At 27.7% G+C, this 18,710-nt stretch overlaps 1 protein-coding gene across 22 annotated transcripts in view; it reads left to right on the top strand.

The window, feature by feature from the left end:
• Window positions 1-18,710, top strand: part of LOC143253235 (sodium channel and clathrin linker 1-like) — an 88,532-nt gene that overhangs the window by 34,159 nt on the left and 35,663 nt on the right. For 11 of the 22 annotated variants that reach the window (XR_013029459.1, XR_013029460.1, XM_076506733.1 and 8 more), the window contains 4 exons: window positions 3,774-3,824; window positions 6,660-6,730; window positions 14,836-14,926; window positions 18,306-18,341. Coding sequence is in view for 20 of the 22 variants with exons in the window: in XM_076506733.1 (XP_076362848.1) it covers window positions 3,774-3,824; window positions 6,660-6,730; window positions 14,836-14,926; window positions 18,306-18,341 (249 nt within the window). In the remaining 2 variants the exon portion in view is untranslated. Of the gene's footprint in view, window positions 1-3,773; window positions 3,825-6,659; window positions 6,731-10,367; window positions 10,638-10,703; window positions 11,021-11,993; window positions 12,092-14,835; window positions 14,927-18,305; window positions 18,342-18,710 lie in introns of those variants that run through there. The other 11 variants (XM_076506732.1, XM_076506746.1, XM_076506745.1 and 8 more) reach the window with 6 other exon arrangements.

Genomic DNA, 18,710 nt, shown 5'->3' with positions numbered 1-18,710 from the left:
TAAATGAGCCTTTATATGTGGTAAGGTGTTTATCTGCATAAAGTAGTGTCAAGTTGTTTAATGACCTTCTTCACAATAAAAATAGTTATCAGAAATTTTTAGTAAAATTTCTTTAATTTTTCTTTATTTAAAAATTATTTAAAATTTCTTTATCAAATCCATCTAATATTAATTTTTGTATCAATATTTCAACATTACTAATATAATATAATTTATAATAGATTTTACAAAATCTGAATAATTGTGAAGTTATAATACTTACAACAGAAGGGTATGGTACATTACTATTTAAAGAGGGTAAGCAATATATTGGAAAGGCAAAATATTTTCTTTTATCAAAAAATATTTATATTGATATCATTATAATTTATTTTAATTTCTAAATCTGAATAATCTGCTTCTAAATTAAGTATTGAAATATTCTCAATTTCATTAAAAAGGTTTGTTGTATAAAGGCTTCTTTAGAATATGTAATTTGATAGTTACAGTAGACTTAATCAGTGGTGGTTAGGAGTTATAATAATTACTTTAAGTAACTCATTGGGACCCTTCATATTAGTTTTATTCATTTACTGGGCAACCAATTAATGCCTTACTATCTTAATGGGGGCTAAAGTGCTAACTTCAAGAGAAGTTTATTTAACTTACTTACCCCCAAATGGTAGAACTTTATTTTTATTTTTTGTTTTGTTTTTTTCATTTGTTTTTCTTCCTTTTCTTTACTTTGGATAGAAGTCACCTTCTCACAACTGTCTGCAAGCATTGAAGGGTGATATAGATGTGGGGTGTTGTGAGCTTGAGGACCCACGTCTCACTCTCTCAATTTCTATTTTTATTATTTTAATTTTAATTTCTTTATGTGAGACTGGTGAAAGGAGGTTAAGACTGATAGATGGTGTATCCCTGCTGTAATGTGGGTCCTACTTCCATGGTCACCTCCAAAACCTAAGATACATTTTATATCCCACATTATATCCTATATATTGAAATCCTTTCAATTCTTAATTTTTAAATTTTTATATTTGTTTTGACTTTGTTTTTGGTTATAACAAACTAACATTAGTCAGAAGTTTGGATTTGCTGCTTTTAATACAGTCCTTTAGATTTTGTTTTATTTTACTTCACTCTTCAGCTTTAATATTCTCTTTATATGTATTAATAGTAAAGTGGATTGATTATATTTTGAATGTAACTCCATTTCATATTCAGAATGGCATTTAAAAACTGGCATCAATAGCAAATGAATTAGTCCATGCCTATTTATGTAACTGCTTATGAATAGTATGATGTGTAGCTCAATTATTGTGAATTGACAATTGTTGTATTATTGCATAATGTTACTAAAACCTTTCAAGTTTTTTTTCTTATTTTAATTTATTGTCATTGCATTATAATAAATAGTAGCATGTGAAATATTTTAGATCTCTCTTAGCATAAAATGATGCACTGAGAAGTTAATTTGAGAGACAGCTAAATCTAGACTGTATTATTGTGAGTTTAGTTATGAAGAGGTGTTTTTAAAATGAAAATATCACAATTAGTATTGTAATAACAGAGTGTAGAAGAATAATTCATCTTATTAATTGGTGATTTCAAACTAAAGTTATCACAAACTATTGTAACAGAGCATAATAAGTCACCTTATCAAATTGTGTTATAAAGTATTTGAATCAGTGTGTGTGAAATATAAGGAAAAAGAAAAATTTTAAAGCTCTTATAATCAATAGTAAGAAACATCTGTATATTTCTTTGACTTGTTTTAACTCTTTCAACATAAGTTTGATCAATTTGGCCAACTACATGACTTTTTTTCTACTTGTTTAAAGTCTTTATAGATTTAATGTTCAAATTTTCAATATAGTGTGTATATCTTCACAAAACTTGGCAGTCTCTCAGTTAACATTATAATTCTTTCCCATATAATAAAAATCATATTTTTGGTGAAGAATTTTCAATAAGCTAAAAATTTGTCCATGAATATTTTGAGTATTTGGTTTGAATAATCCATGTGCAAAGTAGTGTTCATATTAAGATAAAAACTTTTCAAAAGTTTTAAATTTCTTTTGTGTAATCCCCATTTGCAACATTTTTCAGTAAAACTTTATATTTTTTCTATCCTCTCTTAAAATTGGATTGGCCAATTTTACCAACCTCAAAACCACCAAAAAATTCAAAATAAATATCAATTACCGCTTTATTCGTTATGGAAGGACTTCATATTTCATTTTGAAACTACATTCATTTATTCTAAGTAGCTTTAAGGTTATAACAGTATGCATCTATTTATAATTAAATTTTATTGTTTTACTTTCTTTTTGATTGTCCTTTGAACCATATCTATGAATTATCCATACTATTATAAGTTGTAAATCACTTGGGGAATGTCAAGCTCACATTACACTATTGAATTACTTTACCCATGAGCTACTACAAGTTGTTTGTGCCTTGTGAAACATTTTTATTGTTCATTTTTACCTAATATGGTCTTAACTAACTTAAAAAAATCTCCATTTTTACAGTTGAGTTACTTTTATAGCAATAAGTAAAGAATAAACATGAAAAATAAGATATAATGTACTTACCCAAATTTCTCCTTTCTTGCTATCAATTGTCAGTGAAACTTGTGCCTTTTTTTTATACCAGTGGTGGTAATGCACTAAATATTTTTTATTTAATTAAATAATGCACCAAATAACACAGATTAATAACATGCAAAGAGACAATTTTCTATACTAGTTGCAATTTTTCTGTCTTTCAAACTATGCAACAAAAGCTGTTATAAATGCATCCAAGCTAGCTGTTGTGGTTCCCTTGGTAACCAACAATGAATTAGAAATGAAACTGACTATTCTGTGTTTGGAACACAACATTATGACTTTCTATTGGTTATAGGTAATATATATAATTAATTAAAGAGGACTATTAACAAATCATGAAAGAGAGAATCTGACAAGTGGGTGTGGCAGGGGAGGGAGTCTGATTTTCTATTTGATAGCTATATAATCAAATAAAATTGAAGGTTTTAAAAATTATGGTTTGTCTGAGCAATGACAATTTTATAGTGAATAATTTACATTTAATTTTGTGTTTTTTGAAGAAGTGGTGGATAAAATAGAGAGGATGCCTTGATAAAATGTCTCATGCCGAGGGTAAATTCATAATTTAAAAAAAAATATTGCCTTTTAGAATTAAGAAGTTGGAACTTGTACACTATTAAAATATATATTATTACTTAATATTTTATGCTATACTAACTGGTATAATATAATAAAAAGTAGTTTAATAAAATTTTAAATGTAAGACACTAAAACTTTGTGTTTATGTATATATTATTTGAAACTAAGTGGACTGTGTGCTATTTGTTTATTGTTACAATTTATTATCAGTGAGTCACAGACATCTACTGTGAAGAATCTGGTCATACATTATGTATTTATGCATTAAAATATTAGAAATATTTTTTGATATCAAAATGAGTTTTACAGTTTGAAGTATAATAATTATCTATTGTATATGAATATACAATATTGTTACCTTTTTAAATGAGATATGTTTCTTATAAAAAAAAATTTTTGAAATATTATGCTTAAATTGATTTGTTCAAACTTGTGTATTTTTGAGATGTCTAAACAATTATTATAACAACTTCCATGAATAAAAAATAATTCATGAAAATTAAGCATCTTTTGTCAGATATGATATCATTATTGTACATAACTGGAACATCTATAAAAGGTAGTAGGTTTCATATCTTTAATTGATTATTTTTCAAGAGTAAACAGGAATCTCCAGACATGAAAGAAATGGATAAAATGGCTAACCAGGTAGGTTACCTTTATTAAACAATACTTATAACAATAATTATTGGACCTGTTGTCAGTGTCTTCACATTTCTGTTGCTGTAGGAGACCTAGAAGTTTCAGGACATAATGGACAATTTGACCATGTCAAAGGTTTTGAATTTTGTTTTAGCTAAAACCTTTGGTATATTTAATATAGAATATTTATATCATTATAATATTTATCATAAACATTATATACAGCAAAACAGGTCCAGCATGGCTAGGTGGTTAAGGTACTCGAATTGTAATCTGAGAGTCACGGGTTTGAATTCCCTTCACACCAAACATGCTTGCCTTTTCAGCCATGAGTCATTATAATATGACAGTCAATCCCACTATTTGTTGGTAAAAAAGTAGCTCAAGAGTTTGTGTTGGGTGGTGATGACTAGCTGCCTTCCCTCTAGTCTTACACTGCTAAATTAGGGATGGCTAATGAAGATAGCTTTAGTATAGCTTTGTGCAAAATTGAAAACAAAGAAAAACCTCAATAACATTATTTTTTTATTTGCTAAAGAACATTTTAATAAGTAACTATTAATTTTGAACATGTTTGAAAGTTAATAAATAACTAAGCATGTCACCAATATTTGACATTTAAAGCCAGATGTTTTAGAAATTATTCATCCAAACTAATATTTTATAATTATGGGCTTATATCCTTTACATAAGTCATCAAGACCAGATGTCAGTAGTGTTTGAAGAATTGTAAAGATCTGAGAAATGAAGATATATTTAAAGAAAATTTCTTCTAACGTCATTGAAGTCACAGAGGTCATTCTTTAAGAGCTTGGAACACAGAAGGTGAAGATTTCACAATCTAATTTAGGTTGTTGCAGTTGAACAGAATGACATTTTTTATTCCTTTTGCTATCATTCTTTGAACCCTATAATGTGCGATACTGCAAACGTTTGCAAATGGACAAAAAGCTCACATCCATTACAAACTCAAACTGCAACTCATAAGCTACAAGTATGTGAAAGAAATAATTTTCTGTTATGTAAAAACAAATATTTTTTTCAAGGGAAATACTAGTTTTGCTGAACATTGCCATGCCAGAATAAAAATAATAAAAAAATAAATATATATGTATATATTTAGAAAAAGAGAAATAACATGTCTATAGGTTGTGTAAACAAAGTTCATAAGAAATATACCAATTTAAAGCTTCATTTACCATCAAGAGTGTGATGTACAAATAAAAGTTAAAAATCTAGGCAATTTTTTTTTCAAATATAAAAATGACTATAGTTTCTACTTAAAAGAAGTATCTTGCTTTGATATTTCTATTTACAACTTTAAAATTACGTTTTGAAAGAAATTCCACGAACACTGAGTTACAGGTAGAACCATGTTTTTATCCAAATCAGATTAAAGAATTGATTTTAAAAACTCTGTTTAAAATCTTGCATTGATAATGGATTATATGGTTTGTTGATCAAAATAAGAAAAAGCACTGTATATGGGATCATAGATTTAGCAGTTTCATTATTTTATTCAACTTGTATTTTGCTAATAAAGAATTAAAGAAATGCATACGAAATGTTGAAATTAATTATTTGGGATATGACTGAAATAAAAGTGGAAAATAATCACAGTAAGAAGCTAATGTATTGATATTTTTATGATGATTATTTAACTTGGAGTATTTGCTTTTGTCATAATCTTTCTAGTACATTGACTTTTGTTTTTACTTTAATATGTTAAGAAATATCAAATTAGTAAGTTTTACTCTGGTATTTGCTTCTTTACCATGAAACATACAGTGTATCATTTATTCTTATGATATTGTTCTGTAATTTAGTTTTTTTCTTTATTGGACTTATTATTATACCTAAGTAAAAAGTTTGATGTTTGTATATCACAAGTTTTAAGTACCTTTGTTAGATACATGATAAACACTATAATTGTAAATATTTATTGGATAAATTATTTTACTACATAATACAAAAATTTGATATTTTTTTCTAGTTTGAAGTTTATTTCATAATGATGTCCCCCAGTGGCACAATGGTAAATGTGTAGACTCACACTGCTAGAAACTGGGTTTTGATACCTGTGGTGGGCAGAGCACAGATAGCCCATTTTGTAGCTTTGTGCTTAATTCCAACCAATCATTCAATCAGTTCATAATGATTTAAAAATAATTATATTTCACTTCCATAAAACAAGATAATTTGGGACATAATCTACTTTGTTCAACTTTTCTATTAATGTTAAAAAAAACTATTTATTGGATTATCACAGCATTTCTATGATATTAACTTCAATACCTAAACTTTTGGTGAAGCACAGATGATACTTTTTTGATCATATCTGATACCTTTATTATAAATTTATATCTTTCTTCTTCGTTTTCGAAATCTTTGATGTCTGGTAGATGTGTATTGCCCTTATTGTTAAATATATGAGATGGGACATGCTCATTTTATAAATTTTGTCTTTTTGAACATATTTTAGTTATCCCTATACAACCCAATTTTGAAGAAAAAAGAGACTATGGGTAACTCATTTTTAACCATCCTGTGGTTTGGTGATTAGAGCCAAGATATTTTTGTTTAAGTCCTGGACTTTATAGGATGCAATACTGGGCCATCTATCTATCATTTTTATTTGTGTTCAAGCCATGGTTTTAGAATTGAGGTTCACAAGTATCATTTGTAAAACAAAACAAAAAAAAAACTGTATCCCTTTTCATCCTATTTTACAATGTTTTTAATTACAAATATGGAGTTGGTCAAAATTGTATATCTGGACTGTAATTCTAAAATTCTGTAAAATCATGTACCAATATTAAGAATGTTTTTACTTTGTTCCAGGTGAAAGAAGAATTTTCAAAAGCACTGGCAATTGTCAACTCAGAATTAACCCAAACAAAAGAAGAACTTGTGTAAGTTCAGTTGTTTTTTCTTGAGTGCAGGGTGGACCTTCAGATATTGAATTTTTTTCCCATTCATACAAGGTACCTCATTAAGAGTGTATTTTAGATTTATAAAGGTAAGTAGCAATTTATTTTCATAAATATATCTTTACCACCTATAGTGATATTTGGGATATAACATGATGCTAGAAAAGGTAGAATACATACTCTAGTAAAATAATTTTTTGTGTATTGAAATGAGTTATCCACCTTTTGCAATAAAATAATAAGTAAGGTGTAGGAAAATGCATAGAACTTACTTGAATTTATTAATTAATGTTGTTTAAGCAAAGAACATTATCTAGAAATAATTATACTTTTAATAATGTTTGATCTCTTGTTTGTTGATAAAAATGCATTTTTTAGAATAAATCATGCAAATGATGCAAGTGGTAAATCATGGCTGATAGCTGGAGAGAGAGAAAATGTGTGTGATATCTAGGCTTGCACTTTTAGTTTTGATTTAGCATATACTTTTTTCACTATTTCTATTTTTATAGGTGATTAAGTGCTATAACATGTACACGTCATACAGTATGTATAGAATGAAATCTGAGAAGCAGCACTATAAAGATTTATATTCTGAAGATACTTTAAGTAAATTGGTATAATAATTTATTACTATTATTAAATCTATAATTATTAGCCTGGAATTGACATAGGTCATCAAATTTATATGTTTATTGATTTATTTCCATTTATTTTTTTAAAATTAATTAATTTATAGGGGTTTAAATATTTGTGATGGAATGCATATACTTATGAAAAGTTACTTAGACCTGAAACAAAACATATTTCAGTTGAATCAGAATTGAACAGAAGTTAGAAATAAATAAACTGTGAAATTGAAAAACAGAAGTTTTCATTTAAAAACCATAATACTTTTATAGTACTATGCGGATATTTAAATTTAAATTTATTTTTTGATATACACACTGATCACTTCTACAGTAGTTATAATTTAAGAATTTTGAAGATTGTTTGTGATTATTTTCAAGTTTTTTAAAGTTATGCATTAGTTTAAAGATATAGTTTATGCTTTTATAGCATAAGCAAAAGTCACTGCCTCACTTAACATGTGACAAAGAATTCAAGCTGTTCATGTGACAAAAAATGCAAGCTGTTGATATGATCACTTACAAGTAGGATAAATTGACAAATGGATGCTTTGGCTCATGGTTTTCTAATTGGCAGTGTAGGTTCTTTCAGTAGTAGAACACATGGAATTCTGACAGGATATGGGTATAGCCAATTACAAATAGCTTTCTTTATGTTCAGATTATAAATGCTATCCATAATGAATAAATCCATGTTGCCAAGTATGACTTTGTGTTAATGGTTACTCACTCGACAGTAGGCTAGATGTTAACATATCGCACATAAATATGTTGAGTTTGTAACATAAAAGGAATATAATTATAAACACATTAAAGAAAAAAATCAGACTAATAAAGAGCAACATTTTTGTGATTAGTAACTCATAACATTATAAATACTGCTGCATTAATTTTTTATGATTATTAAATTTCAATACTATGAATAACACCATATCTTCATATACTTTAGCCTCTTAATATTTTGATTTCCTCACCAATGAAAGTTATTTTTTCAAACACATATCATCACTTTAAAAGGTTCAAGGTACATAATCTGTACACCTGTATGTAATATCATATCACATAAACTATTTTTATGGCATTGTCAGTGACAAATTATAATTTAATGCATTTCATGAATTTTAAAAAGTTAGTAACTTTACTGCAATGTATAAAAGTATCAAAAGCTAATGTTCATGGTACTTGTTTAATATTTTTTTTAAAATCTCATCCTGAAGTATTTGCTATAATGTATACAAGCTGTAACATCTCACCTGGCATAAACCAGGATCTCTGACTTAGTTGGTGATGATTCAAACATATTATTGGTGTGAATGTGTTTTGGCCACTATTCAGTCCTTCACATTACATTGCCACACAATAGCAGGTGTAGTAAATAAACTTAATATTCTGAAAATTATTTAATTTCAAAGGCTTAAGTTCAAGATAGGTCCAGTTCATTCTAAACTTTATAAACATGAATCAATGGATCATATTAGTTTTGGAGAATTGCACTCTTTCTTATTTATCAGTTGATGATTTCTATTAATAGCTTGAAGAGTGATTTAGTGATGATATCTGCATCCATAAACTAATTTAAAATAAAGAATATCTTATTCACAGCATAATTCTGCTAAAGTAGTCAATTTTAAAGTGAAGTGCAATCTATGTAACATATAGTTTCAAAAACTTAAAATATGTTCTTATGGTTATAAGGATTTGCAGTATACTTAGAAGACTATAAAATTAATGTTGAAGATGTTGTGGGTCTTCTAGTTCTGGGTTGTTTACCAAACAACAAATCCTTCCTGAGTTTTACCAAGAAAATACAATATGGGAAGTTAATTATCATTTTGTTTAAAAATGTTATACTGTGCAATAGGTTAAATGGTAACATTGTGTAACCAACCATATTCAATTGTTATTGATCAGGAGGTTGTTCTCTTGATGAAGAAAGTATATATTCATAGTGAGTTATCAAACAAAACTATATTTGCTGAAAATTTGCTTCATGTATATTTCAAGAACACAAAACAAGATTTATTGGTCAGATCTGAGATGTCAGTACCATTTTTCTAATACCAAATATTTGATCATTTTCAACAATGGCAACAACCAAAAAAAAAGTTTAATTTCACAGAACATACACACTGCACACATTCTTAAAGCTAGGAATTTTCCTAGAAGCTATACATATAATCAAAACAAAAAATATTTATCTCCTTGTAAAATATAACAGAATAAATATTATCAAAGTTTCTTATGACACTTTACATGTTAAAACTTCTGGTCATGAATGCTCTGGAATTCCAATGACTTGTAGTTTATCTTGTAACATTCAGTAGAAAGGTTGTTGAAAGCTTTTGGAATAAATAAGAACAATATGTGTCTGTGCTGCTGACATTGGAAATGGAGTGTGGATGTTAGATTAATATATACATTATATTTTGTGAAGAAATAATGTGATGTGCATATGTGCACTTCAGTATTCATATTCCATATTGATCAAATTACAATATAAATTTTAAACTGAAAGACCTTTTAAGTTTTTTACCCACTTTCATTTTTCCACATTAGATTGATTTTATATTTGCTTTGTGTGTTTCTTTCAGGATTTATAAATACACATTCAGTTTCTTATACATTTGTATTTGCAGTTGCAAATTTATTTATTTTTTATTAGTTTAGTTTCCTTTTTTGTTGAATTTTCTTGAAAACAGAAAACATTTAAAAAATTGACATGCATTCAAGACTTTCTAATAACTATTTAACAGTCACATAAAACTTTTAAATGAGAAGCATGATTAAGAAAGGGGATAAGTAAAAAAATGACAAAACAATTTCAATAAGTGGAAAATTTAATTATTCAGGTTTTGAAAAATAAATCTTTACTTCAAGAGTTAGATAGATAAGTTAATCCATGCTTGTTACAGTACCAACCCCTGCAGAAAATTACATTTATATATAGTAATTACTTTACTAACATCTTAAACTCCTATGTTGTGTGATAGATATCCAAGAAGTCTCAGCTAAGCAGCTGCAGAGCCTGTGATCAAGTAACCTAAATCCTGGGACTATTAATTTTGGGGAAGCCTTGTCTACAACCACAAAATCACATGGATGTAAAGTGTTTTCCTTAAAATGTTTTTTGGACATGCTCACTGCAGGAACATACTTATGAATGTGGCCAAAACCATGTATCTGGCCACATTTAAAGGTGCAGTGCTTTATGGATGTACAGTACTGGAAAATTTCTGATGCCTTTTATACTGTACAGTGAAGTAACTACTTTTGAATAGACTTCTTTGTACCAAATAATTATACTAGATAATGTTTGCGATGAAAATATGTTTATGTTTATTTATGATTTTAGTAGTACTTTTTTTGTTGATATTAACAAAAATATATTTTCCACTAAAATGTCATCAGTTATGTATATTTTAACGTATTATTTACTTTAAATTTACAAAATGACTTCTAAATAGTAATTATATAATTTAATGTGTATAAAATATTTTAAAAAGTTTAAAGTACTATATTTGAAGCAATGAAAATATAAATACTTTGAGTGTATGCTTAATAGTCATCTGTTTGTATTAACTTTGTAAATAGGAGTTGACGGTCTCACCATAATATGTTGGACAAGTTCAGTTACCACAAAAACGTATGGAACTTAAATCTTAATTCTTGAAAATGAAGTATTAATACAAATTTTTAATATGGTATCATAATACCTTCATATTTACATTTTTTGATGGCCTTAAAATAATTTTGAAGCAAGATATCCACTTTTCTAGATATAACGTTGTATTTGTAATACTACATTATCTGAAACTTGTAAGCATTGTAGAGTAACTTGAATATAGTTAACATAATATTTTGAATAATAATCTAAGTTCTTGGTTTTTACTGAAAATTGAATTTAAATTTTAATTCTTATTTATTATTAGTTTTCAAAAGTAGTTGTGCCAAAAGAATGATTTTGCTTTTCTTAGATGGATCAATTGCATTGAAATACCTTCATAAATGAAGTAAATATTTCAAGTACTGTTGTTATATGTCATCTTAAACTGTCTTTTTTTTGTTTGATTATTCTGATTAAATGATTAATAACTAACAGATTTAACAGTTCACCAAAATTATGATTCATCATTATTCATTAGCCATATTTTCACACATGGTTCGTTTGTACTGTAGTTTGGTTTGCAATTTTTTGTTATTCTGAATGTTCTTTATGTTGTATAAAAGCAAATGTTTTAACAAATGTAAATTAAAAACAAATGTATGATAAGTCTCTGTATTGTGTAACTGTTATAAATATAGATTTCTTTATTTTTAGGATTGTAGCATAGAAATTCCATTACTCAGGTTTCTAATTTTCATGAATAATACAAACAAATTATTCCTTAAACAGTAAAATAAACTACCACATGTTATGTTCAACAGTGACTTATTTATCATATATAGGACACACCTTTACTCTAAATATCAGTTATTTGGAAATATTCTGACTTTGAAATTATGGATCAAAACAGAGCAAGAAAAACTGATTAACTGAAAACTGTATGAAGTTTGTGAGGTGTAGGTCAGTTTATTAATTCTCACCTATGTATGATGTTTTGTACACACTCTTCTAGAAAGGGTTTCCTGTGTTTCAAGTGTACATGTTGTCAACATTGGTAGAAAGAGCAGTTTATTTTTCTGTTGAAGTTCATCAGAAAATGCTAAATCAAAGGTAATCAATTTAGGCATAAGCTTCCTTACTGAAGTTCATTCAGCATGTCAAAATCAATTGGAATTCTAGATTTGACATGCAGTCTTGTTACTTGAAACAACATCTCACAACTTTGGTAACATTAATGTACTAAGAAATTTGCATGAATGAATGTAGTGAACAGTGTATTTGATGTTTCACATTTAATAACTACATTGAAGAAAAATTTCTTATTTCTTTATTAGTGTAATATTTGTGTTTGCTATACTAGCAGATCAACATATTCAAATGTAATGTGATATTTATCATATCATGATAAAAGAATCACATGCATCATGAGATAATTTTATCATTGCAGCCCTAATAATAGTAAGTAATCATGTACCTTTAAAAGAACTGCATAATTGAATTAAGACCCACAATGGGATAGGGACACAATGAGTGATAAACTGTTATTTTATCTATATCAACTGTGATTAAGAGAAAGCATTTTTGCAGATTTTCTGAGATTTAACATTTTCATGTCAGTTTATATGCAAAAAACAACAGGCAGCAGAAATTTAAACTTTTATTTTTAATTCAAAGTTTAGCTTAAAGGTATTTTTTCACTTTAAAAAAACAGTTGTGCTTTCTACACATCAACTAGTTATCACCGATAAAGGAAATATAACAATGAAAGTAAATCTAAAACACCTGAGTAGTTTATTTGATATACCTGTTGTATGGGTTATTTTATTTCATTTGAAAAAAAAAAAGTATTGGTAAGAATAGTTTGACACTTGAGATTAATTTCCAGTAAGTTATGTATGTTCTGCAAACTAAAATATTTTATTTTTGTATTTGATATATGAATTTGAAAATTAAGGAAATTGATATAGTAATTAATGGTTTGATACCATTTTTGTGCTTATTTATATATATTGTTAGACTTTGTTTTGGTTATTACGTTTGCCTATGCAAGCAGTTATGTAGGCTAATAAGTTGTAGTGTAAAGATAATTTCAGAACTGTGTTTCTCATCAGTGAAAAAAAACTTGGTATGGTTAAATAAAAAGTGGTCAGTATATGCTACTTAACACTCCTACGAAAAGACGTTTCTAGTCCTGATTTCTCCAAGCCCGTTCCCCTGGCTGTAGTTTCGCTAGATAGTAGATAGGGGACAGTGGGAATCTCTTTAATCCATTCATTAATGGATTTAAATGGCAATTTCATTTAAATACAAAATTATTAGCCTAATATTAATAACCTTTCAAATTGTTCTGGGGCCTAATAGGCCCCACTTTTCGTAGGAGTGTTAATCTTAATCCATGAAAAACATTTATCATGTTACATCATCATAATTCAAGTGAAGTATAAAATGATAAAAAATATAAGAACTGTAATTGAGGCAGAAGATGTCCACAAAAGTCTTTACTTCTGCAGCACATCACCAAGCTAAGCTTCCATCACATTGTTCCAATCCTTATAAAAGACTGCTTGACTGAGAGCTGTAGTCACCTATGTAGTTAATAAAGAACAGGGAAGAGCATTCATTATGTGTTTAGTTTATGATTCTGTATTTTCTCAAGGCTGGGATATAGGTAGTTACAGTACATCATAGTAACTTGGGGTTGAGGAAGAGTAATTGACTAAAATTGATAAAATTACACTTGTGTCGAAGTTAAAAGGCTTTATCTGTGCTATTTTGCTCAAAATAATTTGGCATTTCTCATATGGCTGTAGTTCTGAATCTTTTTAATTGCCATTCCCATTTCAAACATCCCAAAGCTGTAAATTCTCATATATTCGAAAATGCATTTCAACTGGGCCATTTGGCAGTTTGCTACATGTAAATCTTTTTCTGCCAAAGATGGAAAACACTAGAGCCTGCCATTACCCCATCTCAGGCTCTGAGGGTTTAGGAACCACTGTAGTTGGAGTATGTGAATGCTATATGATTATCAGAGAAAAATTTGGGAAGTTTACAAACTAAGAACATGTTTAGAGCATTTTGAAACCAACCAAAAATAATGATTTGATTTTTTTTTTCTTAAACTTTTGTGCATAAAATTTTATAAACCTTTTTATTCAATACATGTCACCTCTGGAGTATTTCAAAAACAAAGTTGTGGAAGACTGAGTACACACTTATTTTGTATAAATTATCTTTAAATCAGTAGTACAACTTTGATCTTGTAGGCTGGTTGGACCAAACTGTGAGCCACAGGGTTCATGTGTAATTGACAGAGATAATACGTCTTCATAGTATAAAACTGATTAAATATTTGACAGGCTTGTGTAATATCTCAAGGGCAAATTTTCTTTTATATAAGCTAGTTTAAGTTATTAAAGTTTTAAGGTAACTCAGATTGAAATAGAAATTTAATTTATTTAACCAGTCCAGTAGAATTATATCTTATTAAAAGAACATTTCTATAACTTTATTTTGAAGCAAAAACAATTTTTCAAATGATTTACTTGTTAAATTCTGTGTGTAAAAGTCTGTAAATGTACATTCTCTTAAGAATCTAATGTGGCTACCAATCATTGTAACTACTATACTGGTTGGTAAAAGATTAATACTAAAAGACATTTTTATTAGCTACAAAAACCTGTAAAACTTCAATTTCTTTTTATTTGTGTATATTAGATAAAATGCACAACAGTACTGTTTTTAATGTGAATTTATGATATGACTGCATGTATAAAACTTTGTATGTACCTAATAATAATGAGATGTGGATTATTGCATGTAAAAATGTGACTTGTGTCAATTATTGTATTTAGAAAAATTAAAGCAGCACATCAGGCATCATCCAGTGAATTAAAGGGCATACAACAAACACTAGAGAATGTAGAAAGTCAGCTAGCTGAAAAGGTAAATATTTGAATATAAAAACTGGTATTTTTTTCATCATAATGATTGTTTGGAACTTTTCATTTGAATTACTGGTTTTTATGTTACACCAGGGCTTGAGAAAATATGCTGTAAAATTCATTATTTTAAGTGTGTGTACATGTACTTACATTATTCATTTAATTTATACTTATTACTTGGCAGCCTTAGATCATTAAATAAGTCTTGTAAGACTACATGTGTACAGAAAAATAATCTATAAATTGTAAACTTTAAGTAAAAGAAAAATCACAAGTTTATGAGACTGAAATTGGGTTGAACACAAATAGTCCATTATGTAGTTTTATGCTAAATAACAAATAAACATCATAGTAATATTTTGATTACTTATATAATCTAAATTATCAAAAATATTAATAATCATAAAACCTAATTTTGATTAGTTGATTATTATCATGAGAATGATTTAACCACAATTTCAATCTTCATGATATAATATACATGACATTAATCAATTTAATTGTTGTTCATAGGTAATCATTTAAATCACAGCTTTAATCATCATATTCCTATAACATTCTGCAAGATCATACAGACAGTAAAGTATGCACTTCTGAAAGAAACTTTGCAAAGACATTTTATGTGTGCTATAAAGATATTTGAAACTTTGAAAGAAGTTTGAATTTCTAAGCCATTCTCTTGTATAATTATTTTAAAAGAAATTAAGTTATTCGTGTAAAATTTGATCTGATATTCAAAGAATTAACATACAGAGTAAAAGAAAAAAAGCAGATCGGCAGTTATATTTTCAATTGTTTTAGCTACTTTTCAAACAACCTTGTTGCTACAAAGTACTTTGTCAGTTGATGCCATTATAATACTGTAACATATATTCACATTAGTTTGTGTAACTGTTGCAAGTCTTATAGATTTATATAGTATGACTAATGTCCTTGCATATTAAGTAGTATTCTGAGTAAAATTTCATGAAACACATGAAAGTGAAGTGATAAGTTGTTTGGTTGTTAGTTTCATAAAATGAATACATTATTTCAGTATATTAGGACATCCAGCTTTTCACTTAGAGATTCTTTGAGCATATGACTAAGCAATTTCAACAAAAAGTAATTTATCAATGAACTTAGGTAAAATAAATAGAACTTTTAGGGCTGAGTCTGTATGTTCAAATTTGTTCTATGCATGAGAGAGAATAGAATGATAAAAAGAGATATAAGTGAACATCTTTCTGTTTGTTAAGAATAAGATTATGCTTTTTATAAATAGGGCTTCTTTTACTTTTCATCTGTTAATGTCTTCTCTGCTGAGAAGAATCAAAAGAATGATTTTTCCTAGACATATTCAAAAGCATTTTATGTGATAGAATAGCACCTTTTAACTCTTCACATGGGTTTGGTCCTTTTTGTACTTGTGTGGAGTCTTTATAGATTTAATATTGCAAACGTTTGATACAATGTGTGTATCTTCACAAAAGGTGGTAGTCTTTCAGTACACATTATAAGTCTTTTACATACAAAAACTCATTTTTAGTGAAGAATTTAAAAAAAAAACTGAAAAAGAAATTGTCCATCAGTATATCAAGGATATTGTTTTGATAAAAACAATAAAAATGATATTCATATTAAGATTAAAAATGCTTTTCTTCATCTCAAAAATCTCAAATTTCATTTATGTAATTTCTAAATTATTCTAAATACGTTTCAAATGTTTGTTTTGGGAAAACTTTATATTTTATCTGTTATTTTCTTTACCCTAACTCTGTTTTGACTGACCTCGTAACTACCAAAAAAGCAAATTGGAATAAATCTAAATTACCCTCCTTTTAATTCTAGAATGACTGCAAATGTAGTGTGAAACTCCATAAAATTTTCTTAAGTAGCTTTGAACTTATTATTATGTATATCTATTTATAATTAAATTTTATTGTCTTATTGGCCTTTGAATGATGCGTAACTATTATTCATACCATTATAAATTGCAAATCACTTGGGGAATGCAACTCATTACTCAAAAGCTACTCTAAACTGATGATGTGTATGCCTCATAAATTATTTTTATTATATAATTATTGTTTATCCTACCTAATTAAACCTTAACCTACTTAAAGAGGTCTCTGTTTTTATATTTAATTACCTTTATAACTATAAATAATAAAAAAAAGAGATAAAGTACTTACTCAATTATTCTTTTTTTTTGGTTTTGACTGTTGATGACAGTTAACCCTACTTTCTTTAAAGTGATGGTAATTGTGCATTAAATAAAGCATCAAAGGACATTTACTAATAACATGCAAAAAACAGACAATTTACACTAACAATCCTAACTTTTTTGGCTTTCTAACTGTGATACAAGAGCCATTAAAAATGCATTGAAACTAGCCTTTGTGATTCCTGTGGGAACTAAAGTTGAATTAAAAGCGAAATTTGAATATTCTTTGTTCAGAACACAATATATACAATACATTATTTGATAGCTGAAAAACCTTGACTTTGTACTGGTTATAAGTAGTATGTAATTAAACATAAGAGAGAACCATTAACAAATCTTGAAAGAGAAAATGTGAGGGATGAGTGTAGCAGGAGAGGTCTGATTTTTTATTTGATAGCTCTTTATCCAAACACAGTTGAAGGTTATAATTAGTATGGCTTGTCTGAGCAATAACGATTTTATAGTGAATGGTTTACGTTTAATTTCATAGTTTTTGGAGGAGTTGATAAAGTAGAAATGAGAAGATACCGAGAGAAAAAATGTCACACTCGGATAAATTCAGGATTTTTTAAAAATATTGCCTGATAAAAATAAGATCTTAAATCTTATAAACTATTAAAATATGAATTATTAGCTAAGATTTTATGCTGTACTAATTGGTATAATGTAAGCTAAATGTAATTTAATAAAATTTTGAATTTAAGATGGTAAAACCTTGTGTGATACACAGTAAAGGATATTCAGGGTGAGAAAGTTAATATACCTAGCTTTTTGCATTGGTCACAAAAGGAATTCCAAGAAACATAAAGTACAGTGTGTCAGATTTTATGAAATACACCAGGTTGAAGGCCTGTGCTTGCTTTTTAAAAAGAACATTTAGAAATGACGGTTCCAGTCTAAATGTGATAAAAAGTTGTGAATCATATTAAAGTTATCAAAGGTTGGAGAACAAAATGTCAATGTATTTAAACCAAAAAAATTGCTATATAAAATTTTTATTTTTTATACATAAATTTAACAGTTTGTTGATAAATTACTTCATTGTTGCAGTTCTTTAGTTGTATGCATGTAGATTACTATTGGTATAGATTCTGACATAATTATCTTTTGAATTAAATGTTGTTAACATCAGTTCTTGTATCCCATCTGATGATGTATGTGTGTTTTATTATAGCAAAGCCACATCGGGCTATCTGCTGAGCCCATCAAGGTATATCGAACCCCTGATTTTAGCATTGTAAATCTGTAGACATACTACTGTACTGGTGGGGGGGCCCATCTGATGATACCAGCAAACTTGACGAAACAGTGCGAGTAAAATAAACAAAAGTTTTTTTATTTACAACTAATAAAAACTTGTGTGAATGTTTCTCTAATTTTTTGAATTTACAAGCTATTTGAGTTTATTAAAAAATGTATTTTAATTAATTTTAACATTTTAAATCACAGGATCTTTCCATGTGACAGAAAAACTGTTAAAGAGCATTTTTTCATAAGTAGTTGAACTATGTATTTACATCTTCTGTTGCTAAATAATTAAATGAAGGTGAATAAAATAAAGATAATCTTCATTATTTGT

Source organism: Tachypleus tridentatus, chromosome 6 (genome assembly GCF_004210375.1).
Source record: "Tachypleus tridentatus isolate NWPU-2018 chromosome 6, ASM421037v1, whole genome shotgun sequence".
NCBI lineage: Eukaryota > Metazoa > Arthropoda > Merostomata > Xiphosura > Limulidae > Tachypleus > Tachypleus tridentatus.
The sequence above is the reverse complement of the archived record's forward strand: the minus strand, read 5'-3'. Positions and strand labels throughout refer to the sequence as shown.